General features: G+C 43.2%; 1 protein-coding gene across 1 annotated transcript in view; it reads right to left on the minus strand.

Annotated features, from left to right (window-relative positions):
* PPP3R1 (protein phosphatase 3 regulatory subunit B, alpha) overlaps nucleotides 1-21,348 on the minus strand; it is an 84,375-nt gene that overhangs the window by 9,725 nt on the left and 53,302 nt on the right. The window contains exon 3 of the mRNA XM_026653160.1: nucleotides 2,497-2,673. Within this exon, the coding sequence (XP_026508945.1) occupies nucleotides 2,497-2,673 (177 nt within the window). The remainder of the gene's footprint in view (nucleotides 1-2,496; nucleotides 2,674-21,348) is intronic.

Below are 21,348 nucleotides of genomic sequence, written 5' to 3' on the forward strand. Positions count from 1 at the left end.
CTCTTTTTTGTTTGAAAAAGTGGCAAACTACAGGTAAAAAAGACTATTAAATAGAAATACAATACTTCTATAATTTCTGTAATTTACAGAGAAAAACAATTTTCAATCTAAACTAACTGTCATAGAAAAATATCACATACAAGGTATTTTAGTCACAGAAGAGAATGTTGTATGGAACCCAAAAGTGTTGCAAATTATCCTGGAAAGATTCCCACACCAGTCTAAGAAACCTGGTCTAGTACTGATGTAATGTACACACAAGATACGATTCTGTCACGAAGATCACGCATTCCATTATTTTATGGAACTTTCGTGACTTCTTCTGGGACAGGACTGAAGCAGCTGGCTGGGACATCAGCCCAGGGCTGCCGGAGCAGCATCCAGCCCCAGAGCAGGGGCCCCTGGAACAGCTTGCCAGTGGTCCCAGGCCTGCCGGAGTGATGGTCCTGATCCTGGTCCTGGTCCAGGTCAAGGTCAGTCCCCTGGGGGCTGGAACAGCGGCGGGGCTGGAGCAGCTGCAAGCCCCAGCAGCGCTGTTTGTCCCCTCCAAAGGGTATTTTTAGTAAAAGTCAGGGACAGGTTGCGGCTTCCATGAATTTTTGTTTATTGCCCACAACCTGTCCCTGACTTTTACTAAAAATACCCGTGACAGAGTCTTAATCTTAGTAATTATGTAATACCTTAATCTTGAAGAACTATTCCAAGAAAAAAATCCTATTAAGAGGCTATACAAAATTGGAACTTATTTCTCATTAAAAATGAACTATTTAGATCCAAATATTTATAGAATCACAGAAATTAATGTAGGGCTGGAAGGGACCATGAGAAGTCATCAAGTCCAGCCACCTGCACTGAGGCGGGACCTCAATCATGCATGACAGGTGTTTATCCAACATGTTCTTAAAAACCTCCAATGATGGGGATTCCACAACTTCTTAGAAGCCTATTCCAGAACTTAACTACCCTTACAGTTAGAAAGTTTTTTCTAATATCTAACCTAAATCTCCCTTGCCACAGATTTTAGCCCATGACTTCTTGTCCTACCTTCAGTGGACATGGAGAGCAATTGATCGCAGTCCTCTTTATAACAGCCCTTAACGTATCTGAAGACTTATCAGGTCGCCCCTCAGTCTTCTTTTCTCAAGACTCAATTTCCCCAGTTTTGTAACCTTTCCTCATAGGTCAGGTTTTCTAAGCCTTTCTTCATTTTTGATGCTCTCCTCTGGACTCTCTCCAATTTGCCCACATTCTTCCTAAAGTGTGAAGCCCAGAACTGGACACAGCACTCCAGCTGAGGCCTCACCAGTGCTGAATAGACTGAGACAATTACCTGCCATGTCTTACATACAACACTCCTGTTAACACACCCTGGAATGCTATTAGCCTTTTTTGCAACAGCATCACCTTGATGACTACCTTTCAATTTGTGATGCACTATAATGCCCAGTTCCTTTTCAGCAGTACTACCACCTACCCAGTTATTTCCCATTTTGTACATGTGCATTTGATTTTTGCTTCCTAAGTGAAGTACTTTGCACTTGATCTTTATTGAATTTTATCTTGTTGAATTCAGACCAATTCTCCAACTTGTCATGGTCTTTTTGAATTCCAATACAGTCCTCCAAAAGTATTGCAACCCCTCCCGGTTGGTGTAATCTGAAAGGCTTATAAGCATACTCTCCACTCCATTATCCAAGTTATTAATGAAAATATGGAATAGTTCCAAATCCTGGACTGACCCCCTTCAGAAATCCCACCAGATACTCCCTCCTACTTTGACAGCAAACCATTGATAACTACTTGTTGAGTATGTTTTTTCAACCAGCTCTGCAATCACCTTATAGTAATTTCATCAAGACTATTTCCCTCGTTTGCTGGTCTATAATTGCTCGAGTCCTCTTTGTTTGCCCCTCTCCAGTCCTCTGGGATCTTACCCATCTTCTATGACTCTTGCTAATAGTTCCGAGATTGCTACAGCTAGTTCCATGTGTCTCTTAAAAGTTTAGTTAAGTAAAACTGAACCCACACATTTGTAATTCTCTCCCACCCATCAGGTCTTTTTCAGGTTAATGAGGAAAATAGTTTTTAGAATGCCTAGATTAATATTGTTTCATTAATATACTCTAAAATGGAAATCAAGGATGAAAGTGAAGTTAAGAATATGAATAGTAAGAAAGATTATTAAACAAAATAGTTAAACCAACAGAAATTGTTATATTGGGTTATGCATTAGGGAATAAATAAATTTAAGTCTATTTTATATACACATTCACAGGAATTGTTAGTATCTATTTCTAATATATAAAAGTATCTTATAAGTGTGTTTCACCCTTAAACCTGTAAGTGGATTTCACACTTTATTTTGCTCTTACAAAATTTATTCTATTTTTTTTTTACATCAGAGCTGAAATTAACAGTTTCCAAGAGTTAGATCTTCTAAGAAAATGCCAACATCATGTATTATAGAGCACTGTATTACAGAGCACTGTATCTTACCTTTGAAGTCCACTTCTCCATTCCCATCTGTGTCAAATATATCTATTACTCGCTGTACTAATGGGTTCTGTTGTAACTCAGGCAAAGACATGAACTCTTCCACACTCAAAGAACCAGAGTTGTCTAAATCAAGCTTCTTAAATCTCTTTCCTAGCCGTTTAATCTCATCTGCGTCAACTAAAGGGGGAAAAAAAACTGCTTTCAGAAAGATTTCACTGTACAAATTTGCTACTTAATTATGTTTGCTCTGATGTATTTAATTCAATATTTCTCTTCCAGTATCACAATTGTTATACATCTCTGCAAAGCTTATATACTACAGCCATGATCGCAGACACTTTTTATATTGAAACGCTTTTATGGTAAGCTTTTCAAAAAGTAATTTTATGGTAAGCTATCAAAAGCCACTTACCAATTTTTGTCCCCGCCCCAGCCATAGCACACAACCTTGTGACTCACTCTAACTACTGTATGCTGACTCAAGATTTTAAAGGATTGATAAGGTTAAGCTAATTCTTATTTATGGTCACGTGTTGTGTTCTGGCACCAATGACTGCAGCTGGCTGTGCAGCTTCCTAGCTCTGAAACCCCCAGCCTGGGCCTGCCTGATGCACTCCCAATCAGCATCTGACACCAAGGAACCTTCGAGGAGGGGGTTTTAGCAGGGTGTTCATTGGTTCCATCTTAAAGCACAGTCATTTCTTTCATTTACAGTTAATCCTTAAACAGCTGAAAAAAATCATGAATGATTTTTAATAAGTAGTAGTAAACTATTAAGGGTTACCATTAAACTAAGCATTAATGGTAATAATTAAAGAAAGGCAATTATGCTTTTATTAGTTTATGTAAAACAGAAAGTAGTAGTGCCACTTTGTTATGCCAAAAAACATACTCGTCGTATTTTACTAGCATACTGGAAATCTGTTTGGTGTTTTCACCATAGAAAGTTAAAAAGATTGATGGCCACAGCAAAGCCACTGCAATTTTGCCACCTAAAATCTTGCAATAGACTTTTAAGAGACTCAGGGTAAAATTTCTTTATCAACCTCAAAACCAGAACCTCTCCCATCCACCCACCCAGCAGCCTGTCAGTGGAAGAACAGAGTAACCTACATAGGTACAGAGCCCACTTTTATCACAATCATGATCAAATTTAAAACAATGTTATTAGAGACACAGACAAACTTTGGTAACAACTCTTCAGATACTATGGTGATTGTTATAGAAATAGCTTTAATAAAATAAATAAAAACAACAGACCTTTTGTACAAATATTTCCTTTCATTAAATTAGCTACACCCAAAATTTAAAAACTCACTTTATGCAATATTTGACATTTGATGCTAGCTGAGATTTTTCAACAATATATTCTGCATAAATATTCTTCACAAGAGTTGTCAATCTGAACATTTGTTTTAAATGCCATCATAATACTATAACAGAAACAGTTATCTGTTCTTCCTTTAAAATGTTAGTTTATTGGAAATACCACCAAGTGCTCTGCTCATTGTGCAGGGAGCTGGTGGAAAATTGGCAGAAAATTACTGTGATCAAATGTACCACTGTATTCATACCCTATACACGATTGTAATCATCTTTGTACAACATATGCCTTGCGAAGTATCATTTGAAAGCTAAACTCGCTGGTCAATAATATCATGATGAAATGTGTGTAGCAACCTTATATGTAAAGTTATGAATTCCTCCTGAATGATGTTGGTAGCACATAGTCAAACCCATGTAGCCCCCTATTAGGCAGGACAGGTCAAGCAGCTCTTAAAGGAATGTGGATTTACATCAATTGACATATAAGTAGTAAACAAGGTCCTTGAGACAGCAAGAGAGAGAGAGACAAGGCAAATCTGCATTTTACCAAAGCACAGCATGAAACCTCTTTCACAATGACTGTCTCCATGCTCACAGTGGGAATGAAATTTATCGCTGGGTAACCTTCAGAAAAATGCAATTTCAAAGGGTGACTGAACTACAAAAGTGAGGGACAAAAACGCAAGTTCTCTCTCCCTATCTATCTCTCTCTTTTCCATTTAAGAAAACAAAAGAAACAGCCTATGAACTTTGAGAGCAGACCCTGACTGAAATTTGGTCAGTCCTGTTGCTGGAAGCAGGTGGTAACAACTGTATCTTGAAACAGGTCTAGTTTGTTAAGTTTAGAAAGTGTTTTATCTTTATTTTTCTTTTAACCATTTCTGCCTGTAATGCCTTATACTTGTACTCACTTAAAATCTCTTTGTAGTTAAATGCAGAGTTTTGAGATGTATGATTTTCCTTTCCCCAAGTTAGGCACACTACAGCTTCCTTCTGAAGCCATACAGATGTGGTTTCTCCCTGTGTGCAGAATAGCCAAAACTTCCAATCTACCAGCCTGTCGGCCCTGTCAGCATAACTCACAATAAATATGGCTCTTTGTCCCATCTAGAGGCTGTACCATATAAAGAACTTGTGAGTCTGCTAATTTCTGGTTTCCTTTAGCACAAGGACATGCTTTTAGATTGAGGTCTTGGATTCAATCCATAAAGCCAATCCAACCAGCATTATCATTACAAGTGGATGCCTGTACGGGGATTTGAACTGCTGTGCACATTTGAAGGAGTCTGTACCATACACTAACACAGTGTAGCTCTGTGTCCCGATTGGTTGGACCAGCTGTAGAGATTTGAGGCTACTACTACCTCCAAGCCAAGAGATATGGTCCTTTTGCTCAGGCAGTAAAGACCCACACTCTTATGGCCAGAGATCCCAGTTTAAATCTTCACAGACAACTTAGCCAGGGGCGTCACTACATCAGCAGCAATACGAGTCCTGGAAGAGGAAAGTAGTAGCTGGGGTAGACACAGCTGCCGCACCTCCGAGCCAAGGTGTGGGGTGGGGGAGAGGGGGTCGGGGGGAGAGAACAAGGTCCAGAGCGGCAACCTGGTGTCCCTACCAACTTGGCCAGATCAGAATTTTACCGAAGGTTTTTTTATTTAACAGTTTATCGTGAAGTTCTGCAGCAGTAAGTATGGATAACTGCTTGCAATTATGGAGACGGGGAAAAAAGGCAGGCTCTTCAAGAATCGAATTTTCCCCCTGCTGTCAGTTACAGTTCTGATTCTGCCTCCAGGGCTGCCAAAGCATGCTAAATACCCACTTTAGCATCTATGGACTTATCTATGCTGAATATTGCTTCCTCAGCTGCCTGCACACGGAGCTGGCAAGAGATACAAAGTAAATAAAGCAGCTCTGAGCACCAGTTCATTTAATTACGCTTTGGATTGTTAGCATGCTGCATTCCCCCTTGCCCATGATTTTCTGCTTAGAATGAACACTATCTAGGGTGTGTGCGTGCACAGTAAAGAATCTCACAGTAGTGCCAAGACCACGTTATTCATCAGCTCTATAGTGCAAACAATGCTGGCAGAGCTACACTGAAACCCCTCTGGACCTCACAAATAGCCTGGATCACTTTATGCTAACCCTTATGCAGAAAGTGCTTAACAGATTAGGAAGGGGAAGCAAAATACTCCTGGCAATCGGCCAAGTTGCAGAAAACAATTCCTCTGATAAAATACACAGATAAGGTATGACTGTACGTTCCCACTCCATATCAGTATATCAAATATTTTGTTCACAGTGGGCTTGTCTACATTGCCACTTATGTTGCTCAGGGGTGTGAAAAAGTCATCCCCTGAGCGATGCAAGCTACACAGACTTAAAGCGCCGTCCACATCGTGCTATGTTGGCGGGAGATGCTTTCCTGTCGACATAGCTTCCACCTCTCATTGGAGTGGAGTAATTATGCCAATGGGAGAGCGTCAGCATAGCGCATTTTCACCAGACGTGCTACAGCGGTGCAGCTGCACTGATGGAGCGCGGTAGTATAGACTAGCCCTAACTTTTTGCTTCTAGCAACAGAAGTTCCGCTTGGTTTTCAGAGAAAATAATAACTATGTTGTATATACCAACATATCAATTATTTGGAATGTCAGTCACTAGTTGAGCTCGGGGCAGACAGCAATACATATTTTATTTAGCTCCTGCCTATAGTTCCAACCGCACGCCCATCCCCATCATCTATGGGCAATAAAGTGTTATAAGAACCAGCACAGTTTAAAAATAAGCCGAGGGAGGGGAGGGGGGGCGCTGTATCTTGGGAACCCCTTGACTAACTGACTCCAAATTTGTAACACTAACTCTATCCCAGGACTTCAACTGGCACAGCAACTTTCAGGCCAATCTGAGAATGTGTCTACAGCACTTTGAAAAATTGACTCCAAACAAAAAGCTCGGCTCAACCTTATCTGAAGTGCTGAAAGGGGCACCCCAGAACAAAAAAATAAATGTGAAAGAACATCCATTTAAACATTTTGCACAAACTGACTCATAACAAAAAGTACATGAGCATACAAGTGCACACCCTATTCTTGATTCAAACTGTAAAATTCCTCAAAGCCAAATAAAATACTTGACAAAGCACAAGAGAAAATCCCATAAGAAACCACTGTATATGAAGGCTGGCAACACTGAAATATGCTGAGCTATAGGTAAAGGGCTAAATACAAGAACTGGGATTTTAAATCAATGGGGAAAAAAAAGTACAGAAAAAGAAAGAAACTGTGGAAAGTGTAAATACAACCTCGAAACTCCAGAACAAATATACAGACAGAAAAGGTGATAAGAAATTTTAAATTAAAAAGAATATTTGAATAAGCAAAGTTAAGGAAAAAATGACAGAGAAACAACTAATGCCTTTTACCTTTCTTTAAAAAACAAAAAACTTACCTTAAAGTGACAGATGTTAGGCACAGTTTTTAGAGAGGGGAAGGGATGAAAGTAAAACAGTTGTATTATAAAAGTCCACTTAAAGGTGGGAAGAAAATGTGCAAAGAAATACTTAGTCTATCTGATAACATTTACCTCCATGCTTTCTTAAAATTCTGGCAGATACAGACACCACCTAACCATTTCTCTCCCCTCCAGAAAATCATACTTGATAAGTATTAACTATTGTAGCATCAAGATAGACCTTCTAAGACTGAAGGGGAAAACTATTTTAAAAGTAAAAAATTATCATTCATGCTTGTGACTGGTTTCAAAATTTCTTAACAGAGAAGATTATCATGGAGCTTTTGTAAGGAAAAATGGGCAACGCACCAATGAAATACAATATACTGTATTTCAATGGAAGAGAAATTCAGATTTTAGAGCCAAAAAGAGACCATAATGATTAACTAATATGACCTCCTGTATAACACAACTTAAAAAGTACAATCAAGGGAAAAGAGGTAATTACTTGCATATAATTGCTCACCAGAGGTGTAAGTGGTAGTAAATCCCCATGCTTAAATCCACGCTCCCAGCCTAAACCAAGCCAGAACTCTCCAAGGGTTTCTACGGAGTTTTCCAAGCTATTCCCTCCCTCCCAGGAAGTGGCACATTTCACTTTTAAAGAAGGGCTGCAACAACCTCTAGGGTCCATAATTTTCAGTTCCTTTTTCAATTGAAAACCGCAAAGCATTAACCAATACACACGTTACCCAAACTCTGTGAAAGATTGGAAAAAAGTGTGGATCTACTGCAATCTGTACCTTGAGAGAACAGTTTCTTTCTGGAGAAAAGGCAGTTACTTATCTGTAATAGTTGCAATAAATCCCCCTTCTTAGAAAGTTAAATGCTTGAGTGAGTTCTCCTTCAAAGAGCAAGTCTAAGACAGAAGTGAAAAACAAGGAAGAGACTGCCAAGCCAGGCTGCAAATAGGTGTGTGAACATCAGTGAACCAACTACCACAAGCAGCAATTATTACAATAGCATAATTATTTTATAATTGCAGGAAAATATCAAATGCAACACAACTAACTAGTTTCATATCCCATGCTCCCTAAAATATGTAATGTAATTGGTGAGAGAAATTGATACATTTAACTTGAACATATACTGAAATCTCAAGACATAAAGTTGAGTCTACACAACAATGTCTCCCACCTTCCCCCGAGGATGTAAGGCAAAACTGCAAAATAGTCTGATCCAGAATATCAGCATAATTCTGGAGATGGGATAGTCATCAGTTATAGTAGCAGGATAGTTATAGCGACATAATCAATAATCAAGTGTAGAACTATGTCACAAATGAAGACAGATAGGAATGGTCATTCCACCAGTTTCCCTTGTTCCAGTGAAGCATCCCAAGATCTTCTGATAGGAGATGTACTAAAGGGTAAGATCACTCCAAACAGTCTAGCTTCTTTGAAATTGTGGTTTCAGTGCAGTCATCCTCTAAGAGGGCCTAGAAATGAGAAGAGGAAGTTACCTTGTGCAGTAACGATGGTTCATCGAGATGTGTCCTCCTATGGGTGCTCCATTGTAGATGTATGTCCATCCCTGTGCTTCTGATTGGAGATCTTCAGTAGCCTTGTCCGTTCGGCCCACACATGCGCTTTCCCCTCCTCATGCTCTGTCTCGAGGCTAATTAGCACCGCGCCGGCAAACCACCCTGTTACTTCTCTACCGCAGACTCCCTGACAAGAACTCTGAAGTAGAGGGAAGGAGGGCGGATTGTGGAACACCCCTAGGGACACACATCTCAAAGAACCATCGTTACTGTACAAGGTGAGTAACTTCCTCTTCTTCTTTGAGTAGTGTCCCTATGGGTGCTCCACTGTAGATGACTCCTGAGCAGTATCCCTAATGAAAGGTTGGGGCTTCGGAGTTGAGTCTGTTATGGATAATAATACTGCAGAGCCAAAACTAGCATCAGAAGTAGAGTCCCCATTAATCACATAGTGTTCTGTGAAGCTATGTAAAGATGCCCAGGTGGCTGCCCTGCAGATTTCTGAGATGGGACCATTCCTGACAAAAGCGACAGAGAAGGAAACAGACCTAGTGGAGTGTGTGTGAATTCCACATGAAGGCACTGCATTGCAAACACGATAACAGCGCTTAATACAGTGTAAGATCTATTCGAAGAGTCTCTGGGACGATACTGCTGTGCCTTTAGACATTTCAATAATGGAAAGAGCTTAGGACATTTCCTAAAAGTCTTTGTCCTGTCCAGGTAGAAGGCCAGGGCTCTCCTGGCGTCTAGCATGTGCAAGATGGCCTAGCTGTTATCACGATGAGGCTTAGGATAAAAGGTTGGGAGGTGAATTGGTTGGTTCATGTGAAAAGATGAGTACACTTTAGGAATAAACTTTGGGTGTGGCCTGAGAGTAACATTGTTGTGAAAGAAGACTATAAAGGGGTGTGTGTGCCATAAGTGCTATTTCCCCTATTCTCCTCACCAAGGTCATGGCCACCAGAAATGTCTTCAGTGACAGATGTGTAAGCGAACAAATGGCCATAGGTTCAAACAGTAGTCTAGCCAGGTTCTTGAAAACTAGATTTAGGTCCCATGTTGAAAGGGGGCATCTAGGTTGGGAAAAGAGGTTCATTATACCTTTGAGGAATTTCTTTGTAGTCGGGTGTGAGAAAACGGAGTATCCCTCTACTTGTTGATGGGAAAGTTGCTATGGCCGCCAGGTGTACTTTGAGCAAACTGAAGGATAGCCCTGTCTTCTTGAGAGCTAACATTGAAGAGAGAGTAGCAGATGTCAGGATAATGTGCCTGGAATTGCATCAAACCTAAAACCTAGTCCACTTTTGTAGGTAAGTACGATGGGTAGCCAATTTCCTACTGTATAGTAACACTTCCTGTACCTCCTCGGAGCAGGTGCTCTCTCTGTGTTGGACCCATGAAGTAGCCAAACCTTGAGTCGGAGTATCTGCACGTTAGGATGGAGAGTGTCTCCTTTGTTCTGCAAGAGGAGGTAAGGAGTGGGTTGGAGAGGGATTGGTGGACACGTTGCCAGCTCTGACAAGTACAGGTATCACCACTGACTCGGCCAGGTGAGAGCACTCAGCATGATGTTTGCTTTTTCTCTTTTATTTAACAGGACCTTCAACAACAGATGGAATGGGGGAAAGGTGTAAAGAAGGCCCTTGTCCCATGGAAGAAGGAGAGCGTTATCTAATAAGTGCTGTCTGAGGCCAGCCCTGGAGCAGTAGCGTGGGCATTTCCTGTTCAGGTAAGTAGCGAACAAATCTATTGTCTGTGTCTCCCATTGACAGAATGTGGAGTATTGTGAAGTACTGCTGGGTTCTGTTCCCACTCATGGTCTTATGAGAACCTGCAACTGAGACTGTCTGCTGTTGTGTTCTGCACTCCCAGTAGGCAGGCTGCTGCTATTAAAACATTGTGGCAAATGCAACAGTTCCAGAGCTTTAGTGCTTCTGCGCAGAGAGGGGATGATCTGGCACTTTCCTGACGATTTATGTAGTCCTTGCATCTGACGTCTGTCACAACCTTTGTGTGTGTGTACCTCTGAGCCGTGGGAGAAAGTGAGCGCAAGCATTCCTGACTGCCCTGAGTTGAAGGAGGTTGATGTAGAGAGTTGCCTTTGTGGGCAACCATTTGCCCTGAGTTATGAGGTTGCTGAGGTGTGTAAGCATGGCATAGTATGGTATTGCCACCCTTATGTCTGCGCTGCTGCCTACAGAGCTGGGCCCTCGGTCAGCAGCCACCAAGCTCTGAAGGCAGCAGCGCCGAAGTAAGGGTGGCATGATATGGTATTGCCATCCTTACTTCTGCACTGCTGCTGGCAGGATGCTGCCTTCAGAGCTGGGTGCTTGGCCAACAGCCGACCCCTCCAGCCGCCAAGCTCTGAAGGTAGTGCAGACGTAAAGATGGCAATACCACAACCCCCCTAAAATAACCTTGCAACCCACTGCAACTCCCTTTTGGGTCAAGACCCCCAATTTGAGAAACACTGTTCTCCCTTGTGAAATCTGTATAGTATAGGGTAAAAGACCAGATTTGCAGGGGGAGATCAGATTTCATGGTCTGTGATGCGTTTTTCATGGCCATGAATTTGGTAGGGCCCTACCAATAGGGCCACTGGGTTGGTAGAAAAGGCATGGGGTGGGCTGAACCCAGGGTTGGTCATACTAGGTGGGCTGAAGTCCAGAGCGAGGGTATGACTGGGAAGGCCCAGGTTGGTAGCAAGAGGAACCACAGTGAGAGTGATGGGAGAGGACCTCCTCCTGGTCACTGTCCGACTCTTCACTGGAAAACGTGGAGCCGATACGGAGACTGGAGGTACATGGTTCGGTGTTGGGTATATCTCAAGCCCCGGAATCACCACCAAGTAGTGATGATGAGCCCTGGTACCAATTAGAGGAGAGACTGGTACCTCAGACACCATGGTCCTTACAGATCCTAAATTCCTCTGGTGCCGCAGTAAATCGGTACAGTCACTGGTTGCTGGTACTGAGTTGGTGGTACCAAGGGATCTGACAACCTTCGCAGCACTAAGTGGTCCGATGTTGGTTGCCTCACAGTCATCGGTACTGAGGGCATCCATACCCACACCATCTTCCCAGACGTGGCTCAGTCTCCAAACCTGTCCCTGACCGGAAGTACCACTGTTTCGATACCTGTGCCCAGGGGGTCCTTAGACATACCAGTGGTATGTGTCTCACAGACCCTGGCAATCTGTGGGTACTGTGCTTAGATGCCTTCGGTGCAATTGGTATCGAAGAGACCTAACCTCCTCTGGCTGGTTCGAGGGCTTGAAGCTCTCTTTTTAGAGGTCTTGCATGGAGAATCTGAGGATTTCTTCCTCGGTACACTGGCCTGGAGAGGGAATGCTGCGGAGAAGACTCATGTTGCGGGTCAGACGTAGGCTGCAGCGCTCCCTCCATGAGGAGCAGCTTTAGTTTCAGTTCTCTTTTTTTCAGGATCTGGTGTTTATCTCATGACAGAAGGTATACTTCTGTGGAATGGTCACAGCGGGTATGCCCGCCCGTTATCAGAATGGACTCCTTGCAGGCGAGGCACCTCTTAAACCCGGGTTAACCGGGCATGCCCTTTCCTGGGGGCAATCCCCAGTTTAGGAGGAAAAAAATGGTAAAGCAAAAAAAAAAAAAAAAATTTAAACAGGGGAAGAGAAAAAAAAACTAAAAGGAAATTCTATCAGATGATGCTAAATGAAGCACATTGAAACAACAACTTCAGCCAGCAAGATGTCTGATGGGTACTTTGGGACATCCTGCATAAAAAAGATGTCTGCTTTCCATAATCAAATAAAGGGATTGAACTTATTGTCAAAGGAAATACGATCCAAAATTTTTCTGAGAGTGAACAGAACCTGTTTTTCTCTTGGACAGTTTATACATACCATGAACCTGTGATGAAAAAAATGAGTAGCACAGGGATCGGTAACCTTTGGCAGGCAGCCTGTCAGGGTAAGCCCCTGATGGGCCGGGCGGGTTTGTTTAACTGCTGCGTCCGCAGGTCCGGCCGATCGCGGCTCCCACTGGCCATGATTCGCTGCTTCAGGCCAATGGGGGCTGCGGGAAGCGGTGCGGGCCGAGGGATGTGCTGGCCGCCGCATCCCACAGCCCCCATTGGCCTGGTGCAGCAAACCGCGGCCAGTGGGAGCTGCGATCGAATGAACCTGTGGATGCGGCAGGTAAACAAACCAGCCCAGCCCACTAGGGGCTTTCCCTGACGGGCCGCGTGCCAAAGGTTGCCGATCCCTGGAGTAGCAGGAACATCCTTCCTGGAAGCATTCTGAAAAATGTTTTTATTATTACTGAGTGTAGAGCCCTTTTCTAAACAGGTTCTATACCACTTCCTTTTCTATATGGGTTGTTTGATTGTATGGTAAATTTCAGTTCAATTGGGATTCAGGTTAAATTACAGATGCTGAACAATAGGGCTAGTACCAGAAATAGCTACTACAATCTCAGTTCCAAAACAATTATCTTCAAGCTGTGAAGCAAAGGGGTTATAACCTAAACTGAAAAACTTTTCAAGCTATATTTTGAAAAATTTGATTAAAAAATGCAGATAGATTAAAGTGCCATGTTGAATACATTAATTGCTATATCAGAACCAAACCAGCATTCAGTCTAGTTTGGCATCGGCTTATACTGGATTCTTCAGAGGAAAGCATGGGGAGAATGACATACAGTACTTGTTCATGGCAAATGAGCAATACTAAACCATATGAGTGGAGAAATTTCTTCATTATCCTAACTGTTGATCAGCCTACGCCCTCAAGCATAAAACTCTTATAACTGCCATTCCCAGTTAGCGTAACTGCACATGCTATTCTTACTCATATAAGTGTCTAATCATTTTAATTACTAAGCTATTTGCATCAATAATATCCTGCAGCAAGTTCATAGGTTAATTATACACTGCATGTCTCAGCAAGTGTTTTTTAAAAATAAAAAAATTCTGTTCCACATGCTCAAATTTAACAAAAAATGCTTAAATTGCCAGAAAATTCAAAGGTGGGTGAGGTAATAACTTTTATTGGACCAACTTCTGTTGATGAGAGAGACAAGCTATCCAGCTTACACAGAGCTCTTCTTCAGGTCTGGGAAATGTACTCTTCACAGCTAAATAGAAGGTGGAACAGATTGTTTAGCATAAGTAGCTAATACATTTCAGGAGACCATTCAAGGTGAACTCTCCTGTTAATACCTCTCCAATCATAGGCGGGGCGGGTGGGGGGAAAGAAGGGGAATGGGGTGAGGTTAGTGGGTTATAGGTTGTTGTAATAAGCCATAAATCTAATGTATTTCCACCACCACAGGCCAACTATGCCTGGAGAAGTGTTAACCAGCCACTTGAAATATGAATGGTGCCTTGAAATGTGTGTGAACTACTTGTGCTAAATAACCTGTATTTAGCTGTGACACTGAGGCCTGGTCTACACTAGGAAATTAGGGGTGAAAAATCCACACCTGAGCAATGCTGTGAAACTGACCTAACCCTCATGTAGACAGATATCTCGGGGAGGTGGAGTAACTACGCCAACGTGAGAATTCCTCCTGTTGGTGTAGGTAGTATCTTCACTGAAGCACAACAGCAGTGTAAGCTGCCATTGCTGCGTTTTAATTGTAGACAAGCTCTTAGTACATTTCCCAGATCGGAAGAAGAGCTCTGTGTAAGCTTGAAAGCTTGTTTCTCTCACCAAAAGAAGTTGGACAAAAAAAAAAAAAAAAGATATTCCCTCTTACCCTGTCTCTTTAATATCTTGGGACCAACACAGATACAACACTGCATACAGAAAATTCAAAAACAGTGTTCTAAACATTGTGATAGAAAATTCCAATGGTATATTTAATCTTCATGAATTGTCATAGATAGAGTCACAGACTTTAAGGTCAGAAGGGACCATTATGATAGTCTAGTCTGACCTCCTGCACAACGCAGGCCACAGAATCTCACCCACCCACTCCTGTAATAAACCCCTAACCTATGTCTGAGCTATTGAAGTCCTTGAATCATGGTTTAAAGACTTCAAGGTGCTGAGAATCCTCCAGCAAGTGACCCGTGCTGCAGAGGAAGGCGAAAAACCCCCAGGGCCTCTGCCAATCTGCCTTGGAGGAAAATTCCTTCCCAACCTCAAATATAGCGATCAGCTAAACCCTGAGCATGTGGGCAAGATTCTCCAGCCAGACACCCAGGAAAGAATTCTCTGTAGTAACTCAGATCCCACCTCACCTAACATCCCATCACAGGCCATTGGGCATATTTACCGCTAATAGTCAAAGATCAATTAATTGCCAAAATTAGGCTATCCCATCATACCATCCCCTCCATAAACTTATCAAGCTTAGTCTTGAAGCCAGATATGTCTTTTGCCTCCACTGCTCCCCTTGGAAGGCTGTTCCAGAACGTCACCACTTTGATGGTTAGAAACCTTCGTCTAATTTCAAGTCTAAACTTCCTGATGGCCAGTTTATATCCATTTGTTCTTGTCTTGGAAATGCTTTTACATTCTAAAAAATATTTTTAAACAACGCCTCTTTTTAAAAAATAAACAGAAGGGTAAAAAATGCAGAGTGTAAGACTTGTTCTAGATCAAGTGTGTTTTTGTCTATTTTCGGGTCTGTTTGTCTTTAATTCTTGGTGCTATCTGCTTGTTACAGTATTCTCTGCCCAGCAGTTTAACTTCATATTTGTACTATTTACATAAAAGAAAATGTCATAGAACTAGGTAGCAAACAAATTTCATGTCAGATTTTGAGTGGTGTAAGCTGTTTTGCATAAGCAGTAGAAACGAAACCACTCTCCACAAAGTTGAGATGCTATTCTTATTCATATTCTTATTCATTCTTTTGATGAAGGCATATTCTTCTCCATTCTTCTTGAAACCATGTAGCTAGATTCATCCACCTGGACTTCCTCCACTGATATACAGGTATTTCTGGTTCTCACCTATCACATTCTGCTCCTTCCTATAAAAAAACCTCTCTATATACCTGGTAGAAATCTGCTCCCTCCCGTAAAGTTCATTTTTGACTCCTTTAAGTGGGGGAGCCTGAATGGAATCTTTACCAACGAAAATTAGTTTGGCATTAGTTTGAGAATAAGCTGAGGAATGTGTAGGATATACATCAGTGCCCATTCCCAAGTCAGCTAGAAGACGTCGGTTAAGGAGCCTGGACTGAGACCCACTTGAGAGCAAAACTGATGGCACTTCTTATTATCTTTTGTTACGAACAGGTAAATAGCTGACAAAGACAGACGTCAGCACACTGGTTTTCAGAAACAATTTGTGATTTTGGGAGAAATTCCTGTTGAGGTGATCATCCAAGTGATTCTGGACCACTGATAAGTGAACGGTTGTGGGAATGATGCTCTCATTGATGCCAAACTGCCAAAATTTTATTGCCTCCTGACAAAGCTGGTTGAAGCAGGCTCCTCCCTGCTTGTTCATATAATTAGGACCCTACTGTCCAATTTGGTCAATTTCACGGTCATAGGAATTTTAAAAATCATAAATTTCATGATTTTGGCTATTTAAATCTGAAATTTCATGCTGTTGCAATTGTAGGGATCCTGACCCAAAAAGGAGTTGTGGGAGGGTCGTTGGGGGGGGTTGCAGCACTGCTACCCTTACTTCTGTGCTACTGCTTGCGTTAGCTGCCTTCAGAGCTGGGCAGGTGGAGAGCGGCAGCTGCTGACTGGGAGCCCAGCTCTGAAGGCAGAGCCACCACCAGCAGTAGTGCAGAAGGAAGGATGGCATAGTGTGGTATTGCCACCTTTACGTGTGCGCTGCTGCCTGCAGAGCTGGGCCCCCTGTCAGCAGCCACCACTCTCCAGCCACCCAGCTCTGAAGGCAGCAGCGCAGAAGTAAGGGTAGCATGGTATGGTATTGCCACCCTTACGTCTGCGCTGCTGCTGGTGGGGTGCTGCCTTCAGAGCTGGGCGCCTGGCCAACAGCTGCTGCTCTCCGGCCACCCAGCTCTGAAGGCAGAGCATAAGTCAGGGTGGCAATCCCCTTAAAATAACCTTGTGACCCCCTGTAACACCCTTTCGGATCAGGATCCCCAATTTGAGAAGTGCTGGTCTCCCCTGTGAAATCTGTATAGTACAGGGTAAAAGCACACAAAAGACCAGATTTCACGGTCCAGGACACATTTTTCATGGCTGGGAATTTGGTAGGGCCTACATACAATACATTGTGGAGATGTTGATGACTATATGTACCACTGTGTCATTTATCTGTGCCTGAAAAGCTCTCCACACATTATAAATGGCTCAAAGCTTCAGGATATTGATATGAAGGGAAGCTTCCTGTTCTGTCCACAAACCTTGAACCTTCAATGTCCTCCAATGAATTTCCCAAGTAGCATGGAGGCATCTGTACCTATGGTCCTGACTGGAGAAGGATGGGGAAAGGGAACACCCTTACCCATATCGATCTGATCTGTCTACCTCTCTAAGGACTCAAAGATGGGCAATGGCGGCATTCCCACTAGGCCATCCAGTGACTAACCATTCAGATGATATACCTACTTCAAGCAGCCCCGAAACCTGTTGTGCCTTGGGAAAATCGCCACATGGAAGTAAGAGTCCTGAAGATTGAGGGAGACAAACCAGTCGTGTGCTGAACCACATAAATGCATGCCCCCATGTGGCCTAGCAATCTCAGACATACACAGATTGTAGTTGAAGGGTGGGAATGGAGACAAGCACAGGCGATGAACTGTTTGAAATAGTTTGTTCAGCAGAAACAGCCTCAAACTTGTAGAGTCCAGTAGGGTCCCAATGAGCTTGATTTTACATGTTGGTATTAATGCTGATCTCCCTTTGTTCAAAAATCAGACCCAGACAATCAAAAGAGATGCAATGTGTACTGGACATGACCAATTATTTGGTCTCTGTACTTGCCCCTCACTAACAAATTGTTCAGGTACGAAAAGACATGAAGTCCTCTTTTTCTGAGGCACACTGCTACTACCATCATGCATTTGGTAAACAGCCAAAGGACAGGGCAAAGGGAAGCACTATGTATTGATAATACTGACCTGTCACCACAAACCTCAGAAACCTCCTGTGCCTTGGTAAAATAGACACACAGAAGTAAGCGTCCTGAAGATGGTTCGCAAACCAGTCGTGCTTCAATGCAGGGAGAACAGTAGCTAGGGCAGTGATAGGGACTAAGGCTTGCGAGCCGCAAGTGGCTCTTTGCAGCACATGATATTAAAACACTGATTTTATTAATCAATCTACGTTATTAACCTATCAGGATACTTTTGCTATGTTATGAACCGACTAAGTTATCAACTTGCACTAAGTTATTAACTTATTTGCTGTGAGAATAATATAGTAAATGAAACAATGAATTCACACTACTGTGGCTCTTTTGGGTAATGTTGATTGCTAATTTAGCTCCTGAACCACTGAGGTCTGAGTACCACTGAGCTAGAGTAACCATGCAGAATCTTGTTTTTGATGTACTTGTTAAGACAATGGAGATTGAGGATAGGTCTCATCCCTCCCTTGGGCTTGGGGATGAGGAATTACCAAGAGTAGATCCCTTTCCTCAATTCTGAAGGGAAACCTCCTCTATGGCTCCCGAAGCCTAGAGAGCCTGAACCTGCTGCAGGTGCTGAGACTCGTGAGGGGGGACTCGGGAAAGGGAGAGGTAGGAGGGTGGGAAGGGGGACTGAACAGGAATTGAATAACATAACCCAGTCCAACAGTGATTAACACTTGTACGTCGTTAATGACTCTAACCTGTAGAAGTGGGATAGCCTGTCCCCAAACAAGAGAAAAATGACTTAAAGCTTGATGACTGGAATGTCTACCACGGAGAGCCTGTCCAGTTCACTGCTTGCACGACACTAATGAAGGACAGGCTGACTGGTTGAAATTGAGACCACAAGACCTTCTCCTACATGACTCGTCTCCCTTTCTGGAGAAATCCTGCTGTTTAGAGGGATAATTCAACTTAAAGAGCTGTTGGAGTGATATTGCTGCTGTTGCCCCATGAAGCCTCTTTATTGCCAGGTTTAAAACCATCAAATGAATGCAATGTAGCTCAAAAGTCCTTAAAGGAATGCAGTGTTTTGTAAGTTTTGTCCAAAAACAAAAATCTACCATCAACGGGTAAGTCAGTCCTCAACCGTCTGTTGGACATCAGGAGCTATATCAGAGTTCTGCAATCATGAAGACCTGTACAGCAGAGGCCATAACTCTGGAAACATCCACCATGTCCAAAGCTGACTGTTGTGACGTCTTTACCACTAGATGGCCTTCTGCAACAAAAACCTTGAACTCTTCCCTGGAGGATTCTGGCAAATGACCTGTAATTTTTGCCATAGCTTCCCAAGTTACAGAGTAATACTTTGGCAATGCGGATTTGTAAGGATGAGGTAGAATAATTTTTCCTCCCCAAAAGTCCCATCTTTTAGAGTCCTTGTCCTTTGGTGTCCTTATATCTCCCCTGTCTTAACCTCTCATTAGCTGCCTTTATGGCAAGAGAAAGGCAGTGGATGCAAGAACAAGCACTCAAAACAGTGCATAGGTATACAGTATGTCTTATGAGTACACCTCGCTGTAGATGGTAAGGATGCTGGGTGTTCCATAGCGTCTTCCAAGATTCCAGGTTCCAAGATCACTTCAATTATGGAGAGAACCACTCTCCCTAAAGCTGAGGACTGGAGAATATCCAGCAACTTGTCAGTGCTCTCCTGAACAATCACCCTATACACTCAAGGCTGAAGCCATGCACCTTAGGCGGTCCTGACACCTTTTAAAATCCTCAGGTACAGGGGAGGAAGAAATCTGGCATCACAGAGTTGTCTGGTGATGAAGAGGAGGAAGGAAGCTGAGCCAACTGCATCTCCTGTGGTGCCTGTAACAATGGCTCAGGCTGAACCAGTTCAGCAGGAGCAACAACCCGCATCTGTGGCTGCAGTGTTGGAGGGTTCAGGAGGGGAGGCTATCAGCAGAATAAGTGACCTCATTCTGCACTGAGGAGAAGATTAAGACCTCGCCTATTGCACAACATCCCAGGGGTTCCAAGCTATCCCTGCTATGGGAGCAGTATTGATCTCAGTACTAATGGTGATCCCCATAAGGTCTTGATAACTTTCAAAAATGATACCGAGAAGGTGAGGGAGAGGAGGAAGACATCTCTGAGCCCAACCCTGAAGAACATTCCAAGTAGTCCACAGGCAATGGAGGAGCCTCCCCCTGGAAGGGCCAGTAAGTATCCAGCCTCATCTGAAGTCCAGAACACAGGATGCATCAGTACCAACAAAGGTAAAGCAGTCAAGTACTTATAGGGGCCTCACACTCACACTTGGTACCAGAGCAGATGTTGGTACTGAAATCAAAGCTGGCATCAGACCCACAGATGGAGCGTGCACCAGAGTCATCAAAGCACCAAAGACAGCATCTGCACTGACAAGCCCCTCAGTACCAAAAAGGCATGAGATATCAACTCTGCACCTGAACTGGAAAAGGCACAGAAGATAGTGCCAACAATAACAACAAGTCTGCAACCAATCCAAACAGTGCCGGGGACACAGAAGAAACCACCACAACTGAACGTTTCTGAACTAGTGGAGAGTCAGGAACAAATAAGGAAGCAAGTCCAATGCTGCCTGATATGCCACTTGCATGGAAACAATTGGTGCCCACACCCATGTCATCGGTGCCAAGCTCAACAGAAGTCCCACAAATGGTACCAGAGTGAATGATACGGAGCCCGCTTACTCTCACCTCACTAGCAGAGAGCAGGTAAATGGCCCTGCTCTAGCTCATGTATCAGATCAATCACAGTACTGGTCTGCACTCACCTTAGAAGGAGAGGAGGAATCTCTCTTAGCTTTGGAATGGCCCCAGTCCACTGTAGGAGATCTTTTTCTAGAAGGACCAGAGGAAGGAGAACTGTCTCTCTTCCTCCCAGAAGAGGAATCCAAAACTGGCCAAACCACCAGCCTTGCTGGCTTAGATGCCTTCTGGAGGGCCTGATGATCTATGGAGGTCCCCAGTGCCAACAGCAGACCTCATGGCCTATTCAGAAGATACTGCTTCAAGTGCAAGTCTCTGGCCACCAACATTCTCTTCTTGCAGATGAAGCACCTTTCTTTAATATGCCCTTCCCAAAGGGACAACAAACAGTAAGAGTGTGGGGATCACTATTGGGGGATAATTACTCCACACGACGGGCAGTGTTTAAACACCAGTGGGGGCACCACACCAGGCAAATCCTAACTAACTAAACCTAAATCAACTGCAACTAACTCCTCTACCCAATAAATAAATAAATAAATAAATCTCTCAGATGACACTGCGAAACAAAATGTTACATAAAAACTGCACAGAGCACTCCAACACAAGCCATGGGCATTGAGAAGCAACTGATGGGATTGGACAGCACTGCCCTTAAATAAGCAAGGGTGTGGCTAAGAGTCCAGAGTGTGTGGGCACAGCCCCTATGGGTATAGCTAGGCTGGGCACACACACACACACACACACACACACACACACACACACACACACAC

This window comes from Terrapene carolina, unplaced genomic scaffold, assembly GCF_002925995.2.
Source record: "Terrapene carolina triunguis isolate 2854851 unplaced genomic scaffold, T_m_triunguis-2.0 Scaffold132, whole genome shotgun sequence".
Lineage (NCBI taxonomy): Eukaryota > Metazoa > Chordata > Testudines > Emydidae > Terrapene > Terrapene triunguis.